We start from the raw sequence: 17,484 nt of genomic DNA on the forward strand, positions 1-17,484 counted from the left end.
CCAGGGCACCTCATATACTGCTATGAGAGCAGCTTCCTTGAGAGAGCTATGAAGAAAAAAAATACATGAAACATCAGATCTTAAAACTTTCTCAAAGAAAAGGGAGTTCACAGCACAAGAGATGCTTGATGACTGTGAGACAGACAGCTGACAGGCCTTTTGGAAGGGAAGCCTCCTCTGACTTCCATGGTCAGCTTTCTGTGCCATTCTGTACCACGGGGTCAGCAGGAATTCCGTAGCTCCCAGCCTCACTGACAGGCGTGAATAACAAGTACACTGACCTCCACTCTGGAACCCATCACTCCAGTCTTCGGCAGGACCGAGGAAATAGTAGTGCCTTTCCCTCTCTTAACCAGTGAAATAAATGAATCAAACAGAAACTAGGAAAAATAAACATATGTATTTAATCCTCAAAGTGGAATTAAACAAATACCAAGCAAAGAAGGAAAAAAAAACAGGCTCAAGCTATCAACTCTGCTGCCTTCAGAAGGCAGATTTACACCATCAGAAAAGAGGGGATCATTATTTTGATTTTTTTTAACAACTTTGACATATCTGACAAAACTGCATTCGAGAAAGTGAGGTCATATCAGGAAAAAAAACACACATCAATCATGTCTCTGTGCTCGGCTTGCATGTGGCTGGCAGAGTAATGAATGAGCATGCATTAAAAGCTAAAACACAGCAGACCATACACTTAACTAGCTGAAGGGAACCATCTGGAATGGAACCTGCTACAAAGCTGTGATCTGAATAGGTAAATCTAAAGATCGGTTGTGCTAAATCAGTATTGTCATAGAATCATTTCAGTTGGAAGAGACCCTCAGGATCACTGAGTACAACCATGACCTAACCTAACTCTAGGACTAAACCATGTCCCTAAGAACCTCATCTAAATGCCTTTTAAACACCTCCAGGGATAGTGACTCCACCACTGCACTGGGCAGCCTGTTCCAATGCTTCAAAACCCTTTTCAGGAAGAATTTTTTCCTAATATTCAATCTAAACATCCCTGGCACAACCTGATGCTGTTTCCTCTTGTCCTATCACTTGCTACTTGGGAGAAGAGACCAACCCCCTCCATGCTACAACCTCCTTTCAGGTAGTTGTAGACAGTGATAAGGTCTCCCCTCAGCCTCCTTTTCTCCAGGCTGAAACCCCCAGCTCCCTCAACCGCTCCTCATAAGACTTGTGTTCCAGACCCCTCACCAGCTTATTGTCCTCCCAGAGGGGATTCCAGATTAGCCGTGAGAAGTTCCAAAAGTTTTCTGCGGGCAGGAGCAGCAGCACCACCACAGGCATGCAGAGAGCTGCAGACAGGGGGACAGGCTCCCCACTGACCCCACACTTGTGGAGCTTCTGGCCACATGGCCCCTGAAGCTGGCTGCTGGGCATCACCTTTGGAGGAGCATGGATGGGTCCTGCAAGCCCAGTGAGATAGGTGCCATGCTAGCTAACCCAGCCCAGCAGTGGGAGTGCACAGAATCAGAAAAGACACAAATGAGAGTTGTTTGCAGTTTTCTGAGATTCACCAGTCAATCACATTGCTAGGAAACTTCTTGATATCAAGAGATTTACTTGCAGGTTTAATCAACATCATCAAATTAAGATTAAAATAAGCATTTCTATGTATTCTTGCTCTCTCAAGAAATGCTAAATAGTTTATTTATGTTCAGATATGTCTCCTCTGCCTTCCACATCCCCTGTTGCTGCTTAGTCATACCCTGTGACTGCGCAGCCAGTTGTTATAGAATTTGAACGAAGGCACAGATGGGGACTTAAAATTTCATTTCACTTAGGAGAACCAGAGTGAAGAAGTGTGAATCCATTTACATAACTCTACAGTAATTATAAAATTTGAAAATGGAACTAAAATGTATTAGAAAGTTAATGATTTTATTACAAAGCATCTGGCTAGTATTTTTTTTTCTGTTAAGATAAAATCCTTTTCCTTTTGTAATCACCCCAGGTACAAGAGATTTGAGCCTCATCCTGCAAAAGCTTAAGCACTTCAGTAACTTCCAACACACAAATAATCCCACCAGGACTCAAAGTGTACACATCATATGAATGGAATCATTGATCCAAAGCATGCAGAAGTCAATAGATGCCTTGCTGTTGATTGTAATTAGCTGCAGATCAACCTAAGCAGACACAAGCCTATGCATGACTAGGCTCTCTAGGATCCCAGCATTTCCAAAATCAAGACTTGAGACCATTACCAAACTGAAGACTTGTCACCATACCTAACACATATCTGCACTCCCTAGGCCATCTGAAAGCAAGCCCAGATCAACTCTCATACAATACCTCTGTGTCTCTTGGCCCAGGATTTGCATCTGGGTAGAACTGTGCTGTGAAAATCGGTCTGGTCTCATGCATAATTCCCTGCAAGAATAAAAACAATCATCTTAGACACCTCCTTGCAAGCAGGCAAGAGAACAGAAAGCCACACCTTACCCCTGTAAGCACTGAAGGCCAAAAGACTCAGGGGTTTCTAGGGGCTGCCAAATTTACACCCATTTCGTTCCCAGTCTTCAAACAGTGTCTCATCTGCAGAGTCATTGAGCCTCTTGCTCTTCTGCTAACACTCGAATGCCTGTATAACCCAGCAAGAAGCATAGTGGAGACATGACTTTCACTACAATAGCAAATGCTACTAAGTTGTAAGCCCTTAACAGAGTAGATGGGCTGGTCTCCCTCCGGAGGTAATCCCGAACCAGGCAGAGAAGAAAAACACATACTGCAAGAAAAGATCACCTTGGACAAGGCTGTTATGGAATGAATGGTTTTAGCATCCCGATCTGGTTGGTCCTGTTACAGGAGAGAAAGGTTTAGGTCACGCTCTTTACTTCCATATCTCACTTTAAATAGTGACCACAGGGCCTTGCACATGGTCTCTGCTCTGGGCTGTTGTCAGGCCCATGGTGACATGGAACCTCTGCTCTGGCCAAACAATAGCTATGAAGGATCTAAACTGACATTGGAGACAGTGCTTGTAGTTTCAGTTGGAAACAGGAAAAAAAGACACCTCATTTCCATGGACAGATAGCACCAAGCAGTGTGGTTCACTGGGAAACTACCCTGTAGCTGCTGTTGCTTACAGCCCGATTCCAGATGGAAGTAGAGCAGTCCCTCAAGAGGGAACCCAGAAAAAAATAGTTGATACAACGTGTGTCCCTTAAGAATGAGCAAAGGAGTGCCATGAGCTCCTATAGAGCAACACTGCCATCCAGAGTGGCAGGGTGGGACGCTGGGATAGAACAAGGATGAAAGATGAGCTACTGACCACAGCTGATCCATTATGGTATGAGTTTCTGCCCTCAGAGTGAATAATGCCATCAGTCTTTTACTTCTAGTTGCGTGCAAATATCTTTTAAAAACATTCAGTCCATGGCTTGTCAGTATTTGGAAAGCTGCCCAGCTGTGATGGGTCAGGTCAGTCAGAAGAAATGGGTTTTTTGATCTTTCAAACAGAAGAATGCAACAGACTGCACATAAGAGCCCATCCAATTCTGTTCCTGTTTGTGCATCCTACGCTAAACAAACATCACTCCTTGTCCCTGTCTGTCTATGAAGGTTTAGGAGACTGATGCTGCTTTGGGGCTCACAGAAATAGTCCTTCAGCTCACATGAAAGAATGTCATGCTTCTAGATCCAGTAGACTCATGTCCAACCTCGTCACCTGCTTTATGGAAAACACCATCACACTTGTCTCCAAACTTCAGCTAAAGCAAACATGAAAGGTCTGGGGATGAAAAGGTTTGGTTTGTCAACACAGCTAAAACAAACTAATTTCAAAAATTTAGCTGAAGAGGTGCAATTTTTTTGTATTAATATCTTGTCTGGTAACATTTGTCCCTGTTTAGATATGTCTGTAAGGATAAAGAAAACAGCAACTGACAAACAACAAACTTATTCTAAAATCATCAGCTGGAAATTACTGTGAAGTATAGCCACAATATGCCAGAACAGTGCTGTTCGATCTGCCAGACTTCGTACGGGCATTTAAACAAAACAGAGTGGCATCATCCTGGGGAGGAAATTGCTTTTGAAAAATACCTTTTCTGATAAACAACAAGACTTCACTGACTTGTACAACACCGGGCCTAATGGAGACTTAAAATGGGCAATAATAAAGCCTGAGATCTGTCTCAATGTCCGTCTGACCTTGTCAGAACTGAGCTATGGGATATTGTTTTCCTTGCTATGCTTTTCCCTGTTCAACTGTGAACCTCCAGAGGCCAGGCATTTTTTATTTTTTCCTTTCTCCTATATGGATGTCACTTGACACAACACCTCTGGCTTAGGTCCTGTAAGTTGTTCTCTAGAGGTAGCTGCCTCTCTCTCATGACTTTAGTCCTTGGAATTCTATTTCTAATAACAGACCAAATTAGACTGCAATAATAGTCCTTTTCTGCACTGGGCCACACAGAACCAACGCAATAAAACAGCGACACAGGTTGGAACACCTGTGGCACAAGCCCTAAGACAACAGGAAGTGAGCAAGCACCACTAACAGGAGGGAAATCACAGTAGTTAATAAGGCAGCTGTTCAAGCGAAACTGTATGGTCACTGGTGCAATCCTACACTTTGGGCTAGTATGGAGAACACTGGTAACGGTTCACCCTCTTTTGGGCTGTAAGGCAGGATGTCAAGTAATGTAAACAGTCAAATCGTCAAGTTTAGTCCTGATAAATAACTGTAATCTGACAGCAAGCTTCCAGGAGGTGAAATAAAGTGAGATGGAACCTTTGCTCACTAGAGACTGGTGTGTGCAGGTACCTGGAAAGCAAGAGCTCACCTCATTTGTTTGATCATTGGCATTCACAAAGAGAGGTTTCCAGCCAGGTGGGAGGGTAGAGCTGTCAATGGCATAACTGTGGTTCTGTGCGGTGATGACAGCCTGTCCATTCACTGCATTCAGGACAGGCTGGTTCTGCCCCCTGAAAGAGAAAAGATCAGAGAACAGGGGATGGAAGTGCTAGATGTGTTCAAATGCCACACTTAGGAAGAGCTGATAACTGTGGGGCTATACATATCAGTTCAACAGTAGCTGCTTAATATGGGTAACCAATCTCAAGATGATAAATCCCAGGAGAAACTTTGCTATCCTTCAGTTCAATGGCGATAAACTACATCACATACTTCCAAAACACCATCAAAAAAAGCAATGCATAACATGACAGTTTAAATTAAAGGCAAGGAGAATGGCTGGAATGCAAAAGTAACATTACTGCCACGCTAGCTCCCATTAAGGCAGCTCAGAAGCAAAGCACCGCTGCTCTGTGGCCTCTTGCAATGCTGAGCTGGTCTGTCTGGGCCCTTGGAAGCAGAAGAGCTGCTGCACCTGTTGGCCATCTGCATCTTGTAGGAAGTAGCTCCAGCTGCTATTCCAGTGATGAGATTCCCCATGCTAATTCCAAACAAGGGCTCTGGGCGATTGCTCTCCAGGACCTAAAATGAAAAGGTTTTCAGGAAATACTGGGGTGTCTCTGTTCAGCAATTACAGCAACAAACCATGGTAGTTCCCTCACAGCAGCCACACAGACTTGCGAAAAAACTGAATGCAAGGGTAGCAACAACCTATAAAGGAAAGTTTCCTCCTGTGCTTCAGAGGGAGGCCTCAGAGCACAGCTGGATGTCAGGGTCTACTCAAGGGGAACAAGCAATGACACTCTGCACCACAGTCATTTAGTGTGCAACATTATTTCAAATGGGAGCACTGTGAAAACACAGATGGTTCTTTTTTAATTATTAGTTGTATAAGTACTGGTCTGGAGACAGCCTCCAGTGGACCAAGATGAGGAATATACCAGGCAGCTGAAATGACTGAATGACATTAGGTCCGTAAGGTTACCCTGTTTCCCTGAAAATAAGACAGTGTCATATTAATTTTTACTCCAAAACTTATTACCTTTTTACATGCCTAGACACTACCTAAATTGACTTTTTTGATGAACTGTAACTAGAGCTTATTTTTGGAGTAGGGCTTGTATTTCAAGCATCCTCAAAAATCCTGAAAAATAATGCTAGGACTTATTTTCGGGATAGGTCTTATTTTCAGGGAAACAAGGTAGTAAAACCAACTGTTTAGATTTCAGACACTTAAAAAAAAAGTCAAATAAACAAGAAGAATAGGGCTGTAACTATTACACTGTACCTTTCTGACATTCTGAATCACCTCCTGGGCCTTCATAGGATCCCCTGGGCCTCCAGAAATTATGAGTCCATCATATTCCATGCTGGTGAAATCATGGTCCCACGGAACCAAATGCACTTCTGCACCTCGCTGGGGGAAAGAAAGACAAAAAAAAAAAAAAAAGAAAAAGGAAGGGAACAAATGAATTTGTGTCAGGTGGTTGCTCCCATGCTCTCATGTCCCAGAGGCTGAGTTTGAATTTCAGTCATTCCTTTGCCAGGGACAAAAATGAGGCTTTTCTCCACTATCTGCCCAGATTATTTTAACAAAACCTTAGTCTCTTTGAGCCACCTCAGTGTTTGTCAAGTTTGTCTGAAATGCACTAATGAGATCAAAACTTACTAATGGAACACAAAATAAGTGTGTTTGCACATCCACAAAATGTTCACTTTACATGGTGCATTCATCCTAACTGCTAAAGTAGGGCTTCACAGCCTCATTCTGTGACATGCCAGAAATAGTTCTGCACATCAAAAACTGGACAAATTTCCAGATTAACTAAAAAAACCCAACCAAAACCAAACCAAAACAAACAAACAAAAACAACAACAAAAAAACACAAACAAACAAACAAACAAACAAAACACACCAAACCACAGAAACAGGGAAGCCCTGCACATCTAGAGAATGAGAGGACACCTCATTCATACCTCTTGTGTGCCTAGAGAAGGACTGCTATACCACTGTGCTAACAACAGGAAAAGATTTTCACAGACTCATAGCATTCAAGAGTAACTCAGGCTGGAGGGACCTCAGGAGGTCATCTGGTCCAGTCCCTGCTCAAAGTCAGGTAACTTCAACTTCAGGGCAGGTTGCTGAGGGCGTTGGTCAGTTGAATTTTCAGTATCTCCAAGGATGAGCATTCCATAACTTCCCTGGGCCCATATCAGCCATTCACCACCTCACTGTGAATTTTTTTCCCCCATTTACTTATTTTTGACGAAGTTGGGTTGACCTTCCTTGTTTGTTCTTTAAAGAGACTGTGCCTTCCCTTTGTAAAGCTCACCTTCCAGGAATTCTCATGGCTGAGAGGCTCCTGCACAGGTCCTCTTCCTTAACACCACCTCAGTACAGGTACCATGTGCAGAAAACACCACCCAGTCCATAAAAATAATCCTAAAAATTGTACCTCATTTTAGGAGGGAAGCTGCTGCTCAAATGGATATGTCCAGCTAGAAGGAAGGCTAGTGAATTCAGGGGAGACTTTTACCAAAGCAAAACAAGAGATAGAGGACATAAAGCACTGACCTACCTTTACCAGCAGGCGGATAACATTGTGCTTCAACCCACAGTCGACAGCTACCACTCTAATTGGGTTCCCTCTGCCATAAACCTTGACTTCCTATAAAAAGACAGACCATGCTGTAAATGACAGATTACCCCCCGCCCCTAAGACACAGAGAGAAAGGAATAACTTTTCATCAACATGCAGCAACTGGTACTTAACAATTAATTTACATGGAAATTTCCAGAATTACTGCAGACTTTAGTGCCTCCTTCATTTTTCTGTGAAAGTAGAAGTTATAATGTTCTTTTATATAGTGTTGATTACAGCAGTAACAACAATCCCTAAGAAATCACTTGTTTCCATAGTTAAGACAAGCGTTTTTCCTGTGTTTCACCTCATTAGCAGTGAAGCAGCAAGCCAGCTCTCACAGATTATTACAGCCCAAGAGAAATGCCAGATAAACAGTAAGAGATTTTCAGCTGAAGTTATCCTGCTGATGCCAGTGGAGCAACGCTACTTCACACCAGTCCCAGGTCCATCACATCAAACACCACCGTGACCCTTCAGTCACAATAAAACCAAATCACAGCTGGAGATACCCTGTGACTGACCTCGAGCACATCACAGCAGCACAGGCCGCTGAGTGTCACCTGTGTTCATATGGACCTGATATTTTTACATATTGGACAACACTCCTCCTCCTCCTCCAGCTGCTGTTCCTTAACCCATTCCACAAAGTCGATTTGCCCCAATTTGGGGCTGCTGACTTCCTGCTTTGTACACCCACTTACCTGTTAGCTGCAGCCAGCATGGAAGACAGTCAGAGCAAACCACTGTATATGTCTGCAACATGCAGACATACTGACAGACAGCTGCAGCACTGATCTAAGGGGTTTTGGTGTGGTGGGGTTTTGTTTGTTTGTGTTGTGGGTTTTTTTTTCAGACAGCTGCTTTCTGAAGCTTGCTGAATTATTTTGCTTGTTGCATGACTGCAGTTAGCAGCAGGCTGGGATGTCATACATCACTAAGTACATAAGGCAGCCTTCTTCCTTCTAAAAACTAACTCTGTGCTTACCTTCAGTTATGGTCAGCTTCTGAATGCTGACATTGCTAAGTGCATTTTATCCAAAGTGGCTTTTCTCTTGTGCAATACACCACTGAAAAAATGTTTTATGTTTGGTTGTTTGTTGGTTTTGGTTTTGTTTTTTGTTTTGGTTTGGGTTTGTTTTGTTTTGGGGGGAGTGGTGTTTGGTTGGGTTTTTCTGTTTGTTTAGGAGAAAAAAAAAACATATAAAAACCACATCTGTATAACTCTCTCTACAATCAGCTTCCCTGGCGTTCATATTTCACAGCTGTGCCCCTATATGAAAAGGGTGCTAAAATCCATGCCCAATATGCCTGGTGCTAGGTGACAAACTGAGTCTTTTCATAGGGGGATTATGTCCAGCCAAGAAGGAAAAATATCCCCTCTACAGGGAACGCAAGATTATTAGCAGAATATTACAATTCCTCCCTCTGTGTTATCATAACTCAGTTCTGGTTTTAACTTTTATTTTCTCAAAGATTAAGGTGAAGGGATTTTTAGGATGCAGGAGCATGTCCTGTGTGAGGACAGTTCTGATCATCATCAGGAGCAACTTACTGCCATGTCAGAAGTGAGGATGGAAGAAGTGGGTGCAAGGAGCCACTTCCCTTCACCGCAAGGTTTCAAGTGGCAACACAAGGACCACTGATGGCCCCCAATCCACCTTTGAGGACATGACTCAGCACAGAGCCAGGAGTGTTACCAAAGCTGTTGCAACTCCTGTTGTGTAATGCTGAAAGGAGATTTTTGTATTGGAATTTATCTTGCAGTTCACACTACATAAGCAGATGGCAAAGTACCCCACGATCCCCTTTTGGGAACAAGTAGAATGGAAATAATATTGAAACTGGGCCTTGTTAGATCACTCAAGGTTTCTGATACAAAGCTGTGTTTGACGTCAGATATGACAGTATCTTCACAGTCACCAACATACAAGTGGATTCTACATCCACAGTCCATAGTGGAACTTCATCACTGCACAGGGACTGTATGGGTCTTCTAACTGCTGTCCTTCAGGCTTCTGGGAAGTGGGTTTCAAAAATCTCAGTAACATTAAGGTGCTCAGTTCTCACAGAAACTAATTTAGTGTGATGTGCCAGAGTGCCTTAAGAAAAACTCACCCTCCTTTTTAAAGCCCCTTTTGGAAACTCCATAATTTGTCACAACATCCATACTTAAGCTGCAAAACATTATGAACCAAGCAATGATGTCCCTCAAAGGTTCTCTTTGGTTGTTCTAATGACCAGAGCAAGTTGTAGGACAAAACTGCTTTAAGGTTCTTTAATTACCTCACTCTCAAAAGTCTTCCCTGTTCAATTAATTAGTCTATGGTTTGTTGCAACATTTCCTTCAGCAGCAAGACTGATTTTAGGTGTTGCTGCCTTCACAACCCTCCCCCCACTTCTCACACTTATTATTCCTCTGTATGGCAGAGCACTGACCCCTGCATCTGGACAAGATCATGTCTAGACAGAAACCAGACTGAGAACTGATCAGGGAGCTGTTAAAACACATTCCTTCCAAAGCCAGAGGATTTCCCCCATCTGTTCATTGCACACCCTACAAAAACTGTCCCAGTCTGAAAGGACGACGTGGGAAGGCTGCAAGCCAGCAGTCAGGGAAAGCAATAGTGCTGAGAACAAAAAGAGTGTGTGGGTAGAAGTGGCCTTTTAGCTTCACATGGCTAAATAGTTCTCATCTGCTTTGGAACACTGACCATCACATGCACCAAAATACATTCCTGCAAAATACTGGCAGTTTGCTACACTCCCTGCCCTGTACAGACAACATTAGCAAATAGATTCTATAACCTTAGCACCTAAAGAACTCAGGGAAAAAAAAAAAAAAAAAAAAAAAATCAATCACTCCTCATGTACAATTGATAAGCAGATTCCTGATCTTACTGTATCTTGATTTACATGAAAATAGCTGTTTGGCAACAGAAAGATTATCATGTCAAATAATTACCAACATTGAACAGCTAACTTCATTTGCAGAGTTATTTGTGATGTTGCTTTTTAAGCCTATAAAATGAAGTTATAAACATAATGAGAACACCAAAGCTCCTTGATCTTATTATATCTCCCTTTTAGAAGCTATTTGCAGCATCTTTACAGTAATTCTCTCTTAGTAATTACACAGCTTAACATCAGCAGCCTTACCTATTTCTGAGTTACTGCTCAAAATGGCTCCACCTGCATCTTTCAATCATAGATCACAACCTCAATAAGCAATTGCCATCCTTCTGTGTAGCAACAAGGCCCTGACTGAAAACACAGCAGAGGCATTGGCAGGAGTTGGTGAGATCCCCAGAGGTGGGATTTGCCAGGTGGCTGATGTATTCCAGTGGCATCTCAGATGACCAATTACCACTCTAAGTCCAAGCCTGGATAGAAACTGTGCTCCAAATTCCCACTTGCTCACCAGCCAGTTTGTTCAGGACTGTTTTGCACTCATGCCACCAACATATGAGCTTGTGTGCAGAACAGTACACAAGCAACTATTTGCAGCACTCTTCAAGAGCCTCACTGGTCTTGAAGGAGCTGCAAACACCAGAGTAAGCACAGGATTTGTAAAAGGGATTAAACACCCAGTTCTCACTTCAGTCAATGGAATTAATCATCCAAGGCACTCTTTATCTCACAATTACATCCCCACAACTTAAGACATTAGTCCTTGCACTGGAACAAGAATAGTAATTTTTAGTATGGGCCTGGTTTACTACAACCTCATGATGTGTAATGTTTGTTCAACCACAAGCTGAGAAAAAGTCTGCATGCTCCACTAACAGAGTACAAACTTAACTGGTGTTCTGCACATATGTGTAGACAAAGCAGCTAATGCCAGTAATATGAGATCCAGTGGGTTCCTAACTTGGTCTCTTTTAGAAATCTAGGAATATCTCCTGGAATCACATCAATAAAAGTATGCCTGAACACAGATCAGCAAATGTTATTGCGAGCCTTCCCGAAATGTATTTAAAGAAAGCAACCATTCTTTTTATTAATTTTTCTTATGTTTGAAAATGTCCACCACATACTAGGTCTAACTGTATCCCCAATACTTCTCAGTCCTGTCTTTGTAACACACAATCCTCCCATCAGGGTACTGTTCAGAATACATCCAGCTCAACACAGCTCATTTTACATCTTCAACACTGCACCTAAGAAGTCATGGGGGATTCTATGAGGATGATGTTGATATGACAGTCCTTCGAAGATCTGGAAGAGTATATGGTTTGGAAAAGGTCCCCAGATTGTTTGTTTAGAAAGACTGGATGATCCCGAGGGCAAATGGGGAGCAGTTACTAACTGGAGTGTATAGCCCTGGCAATACAGAAGAACTTCTCACCTTTGTTGAAACTTCTGCAATTAAGTTTTGCTTATTTGGGTCCACAAACTCCATGGGTTGACCTTCAAATTCAATCTTCCCAAGTACCGTGCCCTGTGGAAATACACCAGTAAACAACAAAGCACGAGCAAAGGAGAAGCTGTGAATACTGGGACAAGGTGCTGACAGGCACAGCAACTAGAACAGCTGTTTAGAGATAGTTTCTTGGCAGCTTATAGCTATTACTAGCATCTTCAGAAGTTTATGAGCCTACCTTGGTATCAAAGAATCTGTTTAAAATCCTCCATTCAGGGGAAAGGCATTGTCAGCAGAAAAATTTGTTAATAGGTAGTTCAGCAAGCTGTCTAGTGACAGTAAAATGGGTTGCCTTTGAAGAGGGTCAGCATTCAGATCCCCAAATAACTTGTGTAGATCTGGGAGTAATCCACAAAGCAGTTTGAAAGTTTTTGGTACTGGAAACCCACCGTGAGGTCTTCAGCCACCTCTTGTGGATATCCACAAAGCAGCAGACCTGGGGTAAGTCAAAGTTATGCAGGAGGCAAGTCAGCACAGCTGTTTTCTGAATAAGCTGTTAAAAAAAAATATCACCTCCAGCAAACTCTACTTTTTATTGCTGTTACCACTTCATAGAAGCTACAACACTCTTGCTCTGCCAGCAGCATATCCTTCTCCAACTTCTGCTCAATAAAGTTCCCAATGAAAAAAGGAATCCCTGTTTTGCCTTTGCCCCACTCCTGGAATAAGTGGAATTAACCAGCATGGGGACAGAACTTTACAAGTATGGAATGGAAAGTAAAATAGAAGTAAATGTTTCATTGTAACTTTTAACATATAACACTTTCATGATAAATCCTGTTAAACTCAGCTCGCCCTGTACATATCAGGCCAGCACGCGCACCAGGATTGCTCATAGGGTTTAGCAATATTTCCAAGAAATACTTCCATGGCTGACCACACCTGAAGTATGCTTGCCATTTTCCTGGGGCAGGAAAGAGCCAGAATATTGCATTGCCATGAACACTACTAAGGGTAAGTTTTAAAAGACAGAGTTTTGCTCTTAATAGTGGCTGACATTCTGTCTCATCTTGAGTAGCACCTTACACCAAAAGCTGCTCCAGCCTGCTTTGCCTGGAGCAGAACTGAAAAGGTCAGCATCATCTTAACCAAGTCAGGTTCTTGGGAACCAAGGCAAGTGCCGAGTGTCACCATGCAGCCAGTCCCATAAATGCTGATGACAATGCCCTAAAGTCATCGGTCTCAAACAGGAACCCTGTGTCTTACCTTGCTCCCAGATTATTCAGCCAAATGATGCCCCACATTTCCCTTTAGAGTCCCATTTAAGTCACTGCTCATTTCTGCATTTATCATAGTGAATCCCTGTTCTCACCCCCAACTTATAAACAGGGAGTGAAACATTTAGCTGTTTTTTTCAACCTGAGAAGATGGGGGGAAAGGGCTACACTCTGCACCATTTTAAAAGCCATAATCCAATACCACTCAGAGTCCTGGTACAATGGGCATTACTACCATACACTGAGGAGTTACAGGATAAACATTGAAAGACTATTTACTTTGGATGAAAGGAACACAGATCCATTAAACAGTATGTCTCAAGAAAGCAGAAAATGTATTGCCATTTTCTATTGTATTAAACTGCACTTGTCTGCTGTCTACAAAAGCAGGACAACACCCCATTTTCCAACAAGAATTCATTTCTACAAATATTCTTCCATTCAAGCTGGGTCTTCATATTTTGCTCTGTGGAATGAAAGGGGGTGTGGGCTTGGCCTGCAGACTGCAAAATGATCACCTGAAGAACAGCTTCAAATAATCCATTACAAAAGAAGAGCCTCCCAGGCACATTTACATTCAGACTGGCTTTGATCAGTACTTTAGCCAGTGTGAAATGTACCTTAACATTAACCTGCATTTGGTAACATAATCCTGCTCATGTCCTTCAATTGTCAGCTCTGGGAAACCAGAGAAAAGTAATGACTATTAAAAATAAAAACAGGCTTCAGCCAAAGTAAAACAGCTTGAGTTAAAAATCCATCTTAGGTTATTGTAGGCATTTCTTTACCTGTAAGGAGCAGGAGAATTTCCACTGATCAAAGGTGGTGCTGTCTGAATGAATATACACAATATCTCTCAGTTGTTGCTCTCTGACTGCAACATGTAGTTGACACTACTACCTGTTTTGTCTGACACAGCTACCTGAGGCCTTTCACTTACATCAGCTTGTGCTGGTTCACTGATGCAGAAGAGGAAACGCAGAGCAGAGCTAAGGAAAGGGGGCTCCCTGGGATCAGAGCATTGCCTCAGCTGTACAGAAGACACAGAGCCTTTGGAAGAACATGGGGACCTGAGCAGCATCCAAGGTCAAGGCAGCCCAGCAGTAGCATTGCTACCACAGGTTTGCTGCACTGTTAGAGAAAGGGCCCAGCAAGAGCAAAGTTAATGCAATTGGATCAGGGGAAGCAGATCGTACCTTGTCACGAATTAATTTGGACAGCATTCTAGTATCAAGCCCATATAGTGCAGGCACCTGTAGAAAACACAAGAGAATGGCAAGTTAGAGAACAAACGGTTAAGACAGAAGAAGAGAGCAGCCAGATCACTCTGCTGAGAAGAACAAGTCCTTGTATAAGGAGCTCTTGCTCTCAGCTGCACTATTACCAAGGCTTCCTCATTTCCAGTTCTTCACTTCTCCTCCTTGTTCGCACTCATAAACAGCTTAGCTCTTCAAATCTAATTTCTGCACTAAGAAGCACAAGATAAAAAGCTCATGGGGCAAATATCTGTCTAATTTCTGAGCCCCATCTTGCCTTACTTATAACACCTAACCCTCCTAGCTGTCACAAGTGAACAACAGTCTACTGACAAAACCCTTGACTCCCAGGGCTTCAGGTCAGTGGGGTTCTGGCAGCCAACATCTCTTGAGGTTACAACCGCGGCAACCACTAGGAGCAGCACTACAGAAACATTTGTCAAGAGTATAGAATATAATGTGCATTATTTTTATGGAGAACCTAATATCCCCCTTTATTTAACACTCCCTCTAGACAGATCTTGGAAATACCACTGCACCCTGAAAAGCAGAAGTGAATGAAGAATCAGAGAACTAAAGAACAGAGAATGAGGCCAGTCCAGACTGGTAAAGACATCAAAGGAAAACAGTGGTTGCCACCTCAAAGCCAGCAGTTCTTTCCCTTGTTCCCATACATACAGCTCTGTTATCATAGTGTACCCCTAGATTGATTGCTCACCTGTTCTTCCTGCAACCACTCTCCCAGGCTCCTCACAGCCTGCCAGTGGCTGTACTCATTGCTGTAATCTAGCACCAGCAAACCCGAAACCTGCAGAGAGAAGAAATATCATTTTGCACTGAAGGATCACTCTGTATTTGCCCTGTACCTTCTGAGTTTTCACTGTTCATCCACTGTAAACCATATAATGGACAGGACTTGAGGCGAGCAGACATGGTGTGGCTGCTCTTATATGACAAAAGGGCAGCAAACCTGGGTCTTCACAGGGGGAGCGTAGAGGTACCTGGCAAAGGAGTAAAGGCTTCGGTGCCCTGTCATGAATATACCTGGACCATTTTACTTAGGAAATTCATAGCATAGCGTGGCTTCCACATTACCAAAGCTGCAAATTGCATCAAACTGAGAAAATACTTCTTGTTAGAAATAAAATGGAAATTTAAGATTAGACAAAATGTTTTATTTTGATTCATTTTTTTTGTTCAAGAAAGCTTTTCAGTTGTAAGTGGCATTTCATTTCAAAAGTCAACCCCATTTTCCAGTGGAGTTAGATAACTTATAAAGGAGTCATTTCAGCTCAGGACAGATAAAGCATTTCACTGGTTCTGCAATCACATGGTTTTGTTTCATTTTTCAGTACTGACAGCATTGCACAGGCACAGCCCTGCTCCAGCCAATATCCCCCGTCACCACAGTGTAAATACTGGTTCCTGCACTGGTACATACAGCCTTCTCCACACAACTGTACAGGCATATAGAGAGAAGTCTCAGCACACAGAAACTTCTCATTCTCACTGGCATTTGATCTCTCTGTGGCAACTAGTCCTGGGCAACACCAGATAAATATGAGGCAGAAGGGAATGTGGAAAAGAAAGCCATCCAGGACAGCAGTTCACAAAAACTGTAGCATGTCTGTCACTGATGGGAAACATACCACTTTCAGACAGTATGTGGGCTGGCACAGAGAGCAGGATGGATTATCTCTTGACACCATTCCTCCAAAGGACAATACCCAGAAGAAGAAAGGCTGAGTATCATTGATTCCTTCTAACTTCTGTAAAGGTGCCAGTAAACTCTTGCGCAGACACACACACACACTCAGGCTTTTCACACCACCCTTTGATCAGCTCTGTCTCACAGTTACCTTGATCCCATCAGACTCCAGAAACCTCCTGAGGCCCATTTCATCCAAAGCAGCTGTGTCAGGCACTCCACCATTCCCAACTATGGGGTTAGCCAGTGCAAGAATCTGTCCTTTGTAGCTGGGATCTGTCAAGGCTTCGGTATATCTAGATGAAGAAGCAATAGAAGAAAAGTACATTGGTCTGGAGTTGAAAGGAAAATGAAAGAGCCAGTGAAAATAAGACAGGTCTGAATTCCCGTATGACAAAAAGACAGAAATGGTATTAATGTGAAAGCATTCTCAGTATAAAAGCAAATACATCTGTGAATCTGCTCTGACTTTGCCATCTGTGATTAAACATTTGACACCGAGAACCAGCAAAGGCTTTGGCTTCTTGTATTTCATTTAAGAAAAGCGCAGGAGCTATTAACGAACTCAGAGTCCTTGTGATTTAACATAAACGATCACACAAAGTGCAGTGCGATCACAGAACTGCAGTAATTGCACAGCATATCACTTGCTCCACAGATAACAGCTGGGGATTGGTCACCCCATGTGGACAGTGCTTTGTTATTGCCGCCTCCTTCCCCTTCATGCACTGTAAGAATTTGCCCCTCTCAGAAAGCTCAAACTGAAAAGCTGACAGAAAACAGAGCTGTTTGCCCAGACTCAGTCTCTTCCCAGTCTGGATCTTGCAGGTCTTGAGATGTTCAGGGCTGTAACTGCTCCTTCTGTGGGGGAGCAGGTAGACAAATCCATGCCTGTCTTTTTTGTCTGGGGATCAAGGAAGCAACTGTGAATCATCCTTGTGATTCCTCACTGCTGCTCTGAGTTCTTCTCTCCCACCTGCTCTGTCAACAAACCCTACCATGGTACCATTTCAGCAGCTTCTCCCAGCTCTCCTCTTCTAGGCCATCTTCAAGTTCCCAGCCATAGGACACCACACATTTCACCGGACAAGACTCCTAAGTGCTTGCAGGTTGGCTTGTGTATCTCTGAAGAAGGCAACACTTTGGGATCCAGCAGTCCACCCTGGTCACAAGGCCCCAAAGCACATTTTTATATCTTTAGCCCATGCGGAAGTCCCAGGAACAGCAACTTTGTTCAAGCACCTGCCTGAACACAGCAAGGTGTTCTGCCTTCTCAGCAGGGAGAGATCTAAAAATGTAGTGGGAACATTCTTCTGCAGTTGAGGATCAAGTCTAGAATTTTGCGAAATATCAGTCTGGATC

General features: G+C 43.0%; 1 protein-coding gene across 1 annotated transcript in view; it reads right to left on the reverse strand.

Moving 5' to 3' along the window:
• CPS1 (carbamoyl-phosphate synthase 1) overlaps positions 1-17,484 on the reverse strand; it is a gene marked incomplete at its 5' end in the record, with an annotated part of 91,481 nt that overhangs the window by 63,090 nt on the left and 10,907 nt on the right. The window contains 10 exons of the mRNA XM_082055910.1: positions 282-380; positions 2,311-2,388; positions 4,806-4,947; positions 5,352-5,458; positions 6,165-6,293; positions 7,456-7,545; positions 11,867-11,959; positions 14,355-14,411; positions 15,133-15,222; positions 16,274-16,418. Of these exons, the coding sequence (XP_081912036.1) occupies positions 282-380; positions 2,311-2,388; positions 4,806-4,947; positions 5,352-5,458; positions 6,165-6,293; positions 7,456-7,545; positions 11,867-11,959; positions 14,355-14,411; positions 15,133-15,222; positions 16,274-16,418 (1,030 nt within the window). The remainder of the gene's footprint in view (positions 1-281; positions 381-2,310; positions 2,389-4,805; positions 4,948-5,351; positions 5,459-6,164; positions 6,294-7,455; positions 7,546-11,866; positions 11,960-14,354; positions 14,412-15,132; positions 15,223-16,273; positions 16,419-17,484) is intronic.

This window comes from Streptopelia decaocto (assembly GCF_964273445.1).
Source record: "Streptopelia decaocto genome assembly, chromosome: 6".
NCBI lineage: Eukaryota > Metazoa > Chordata > Aves > Columbiformes > Columbidae > Streptopelia > Streptopelia decaocto.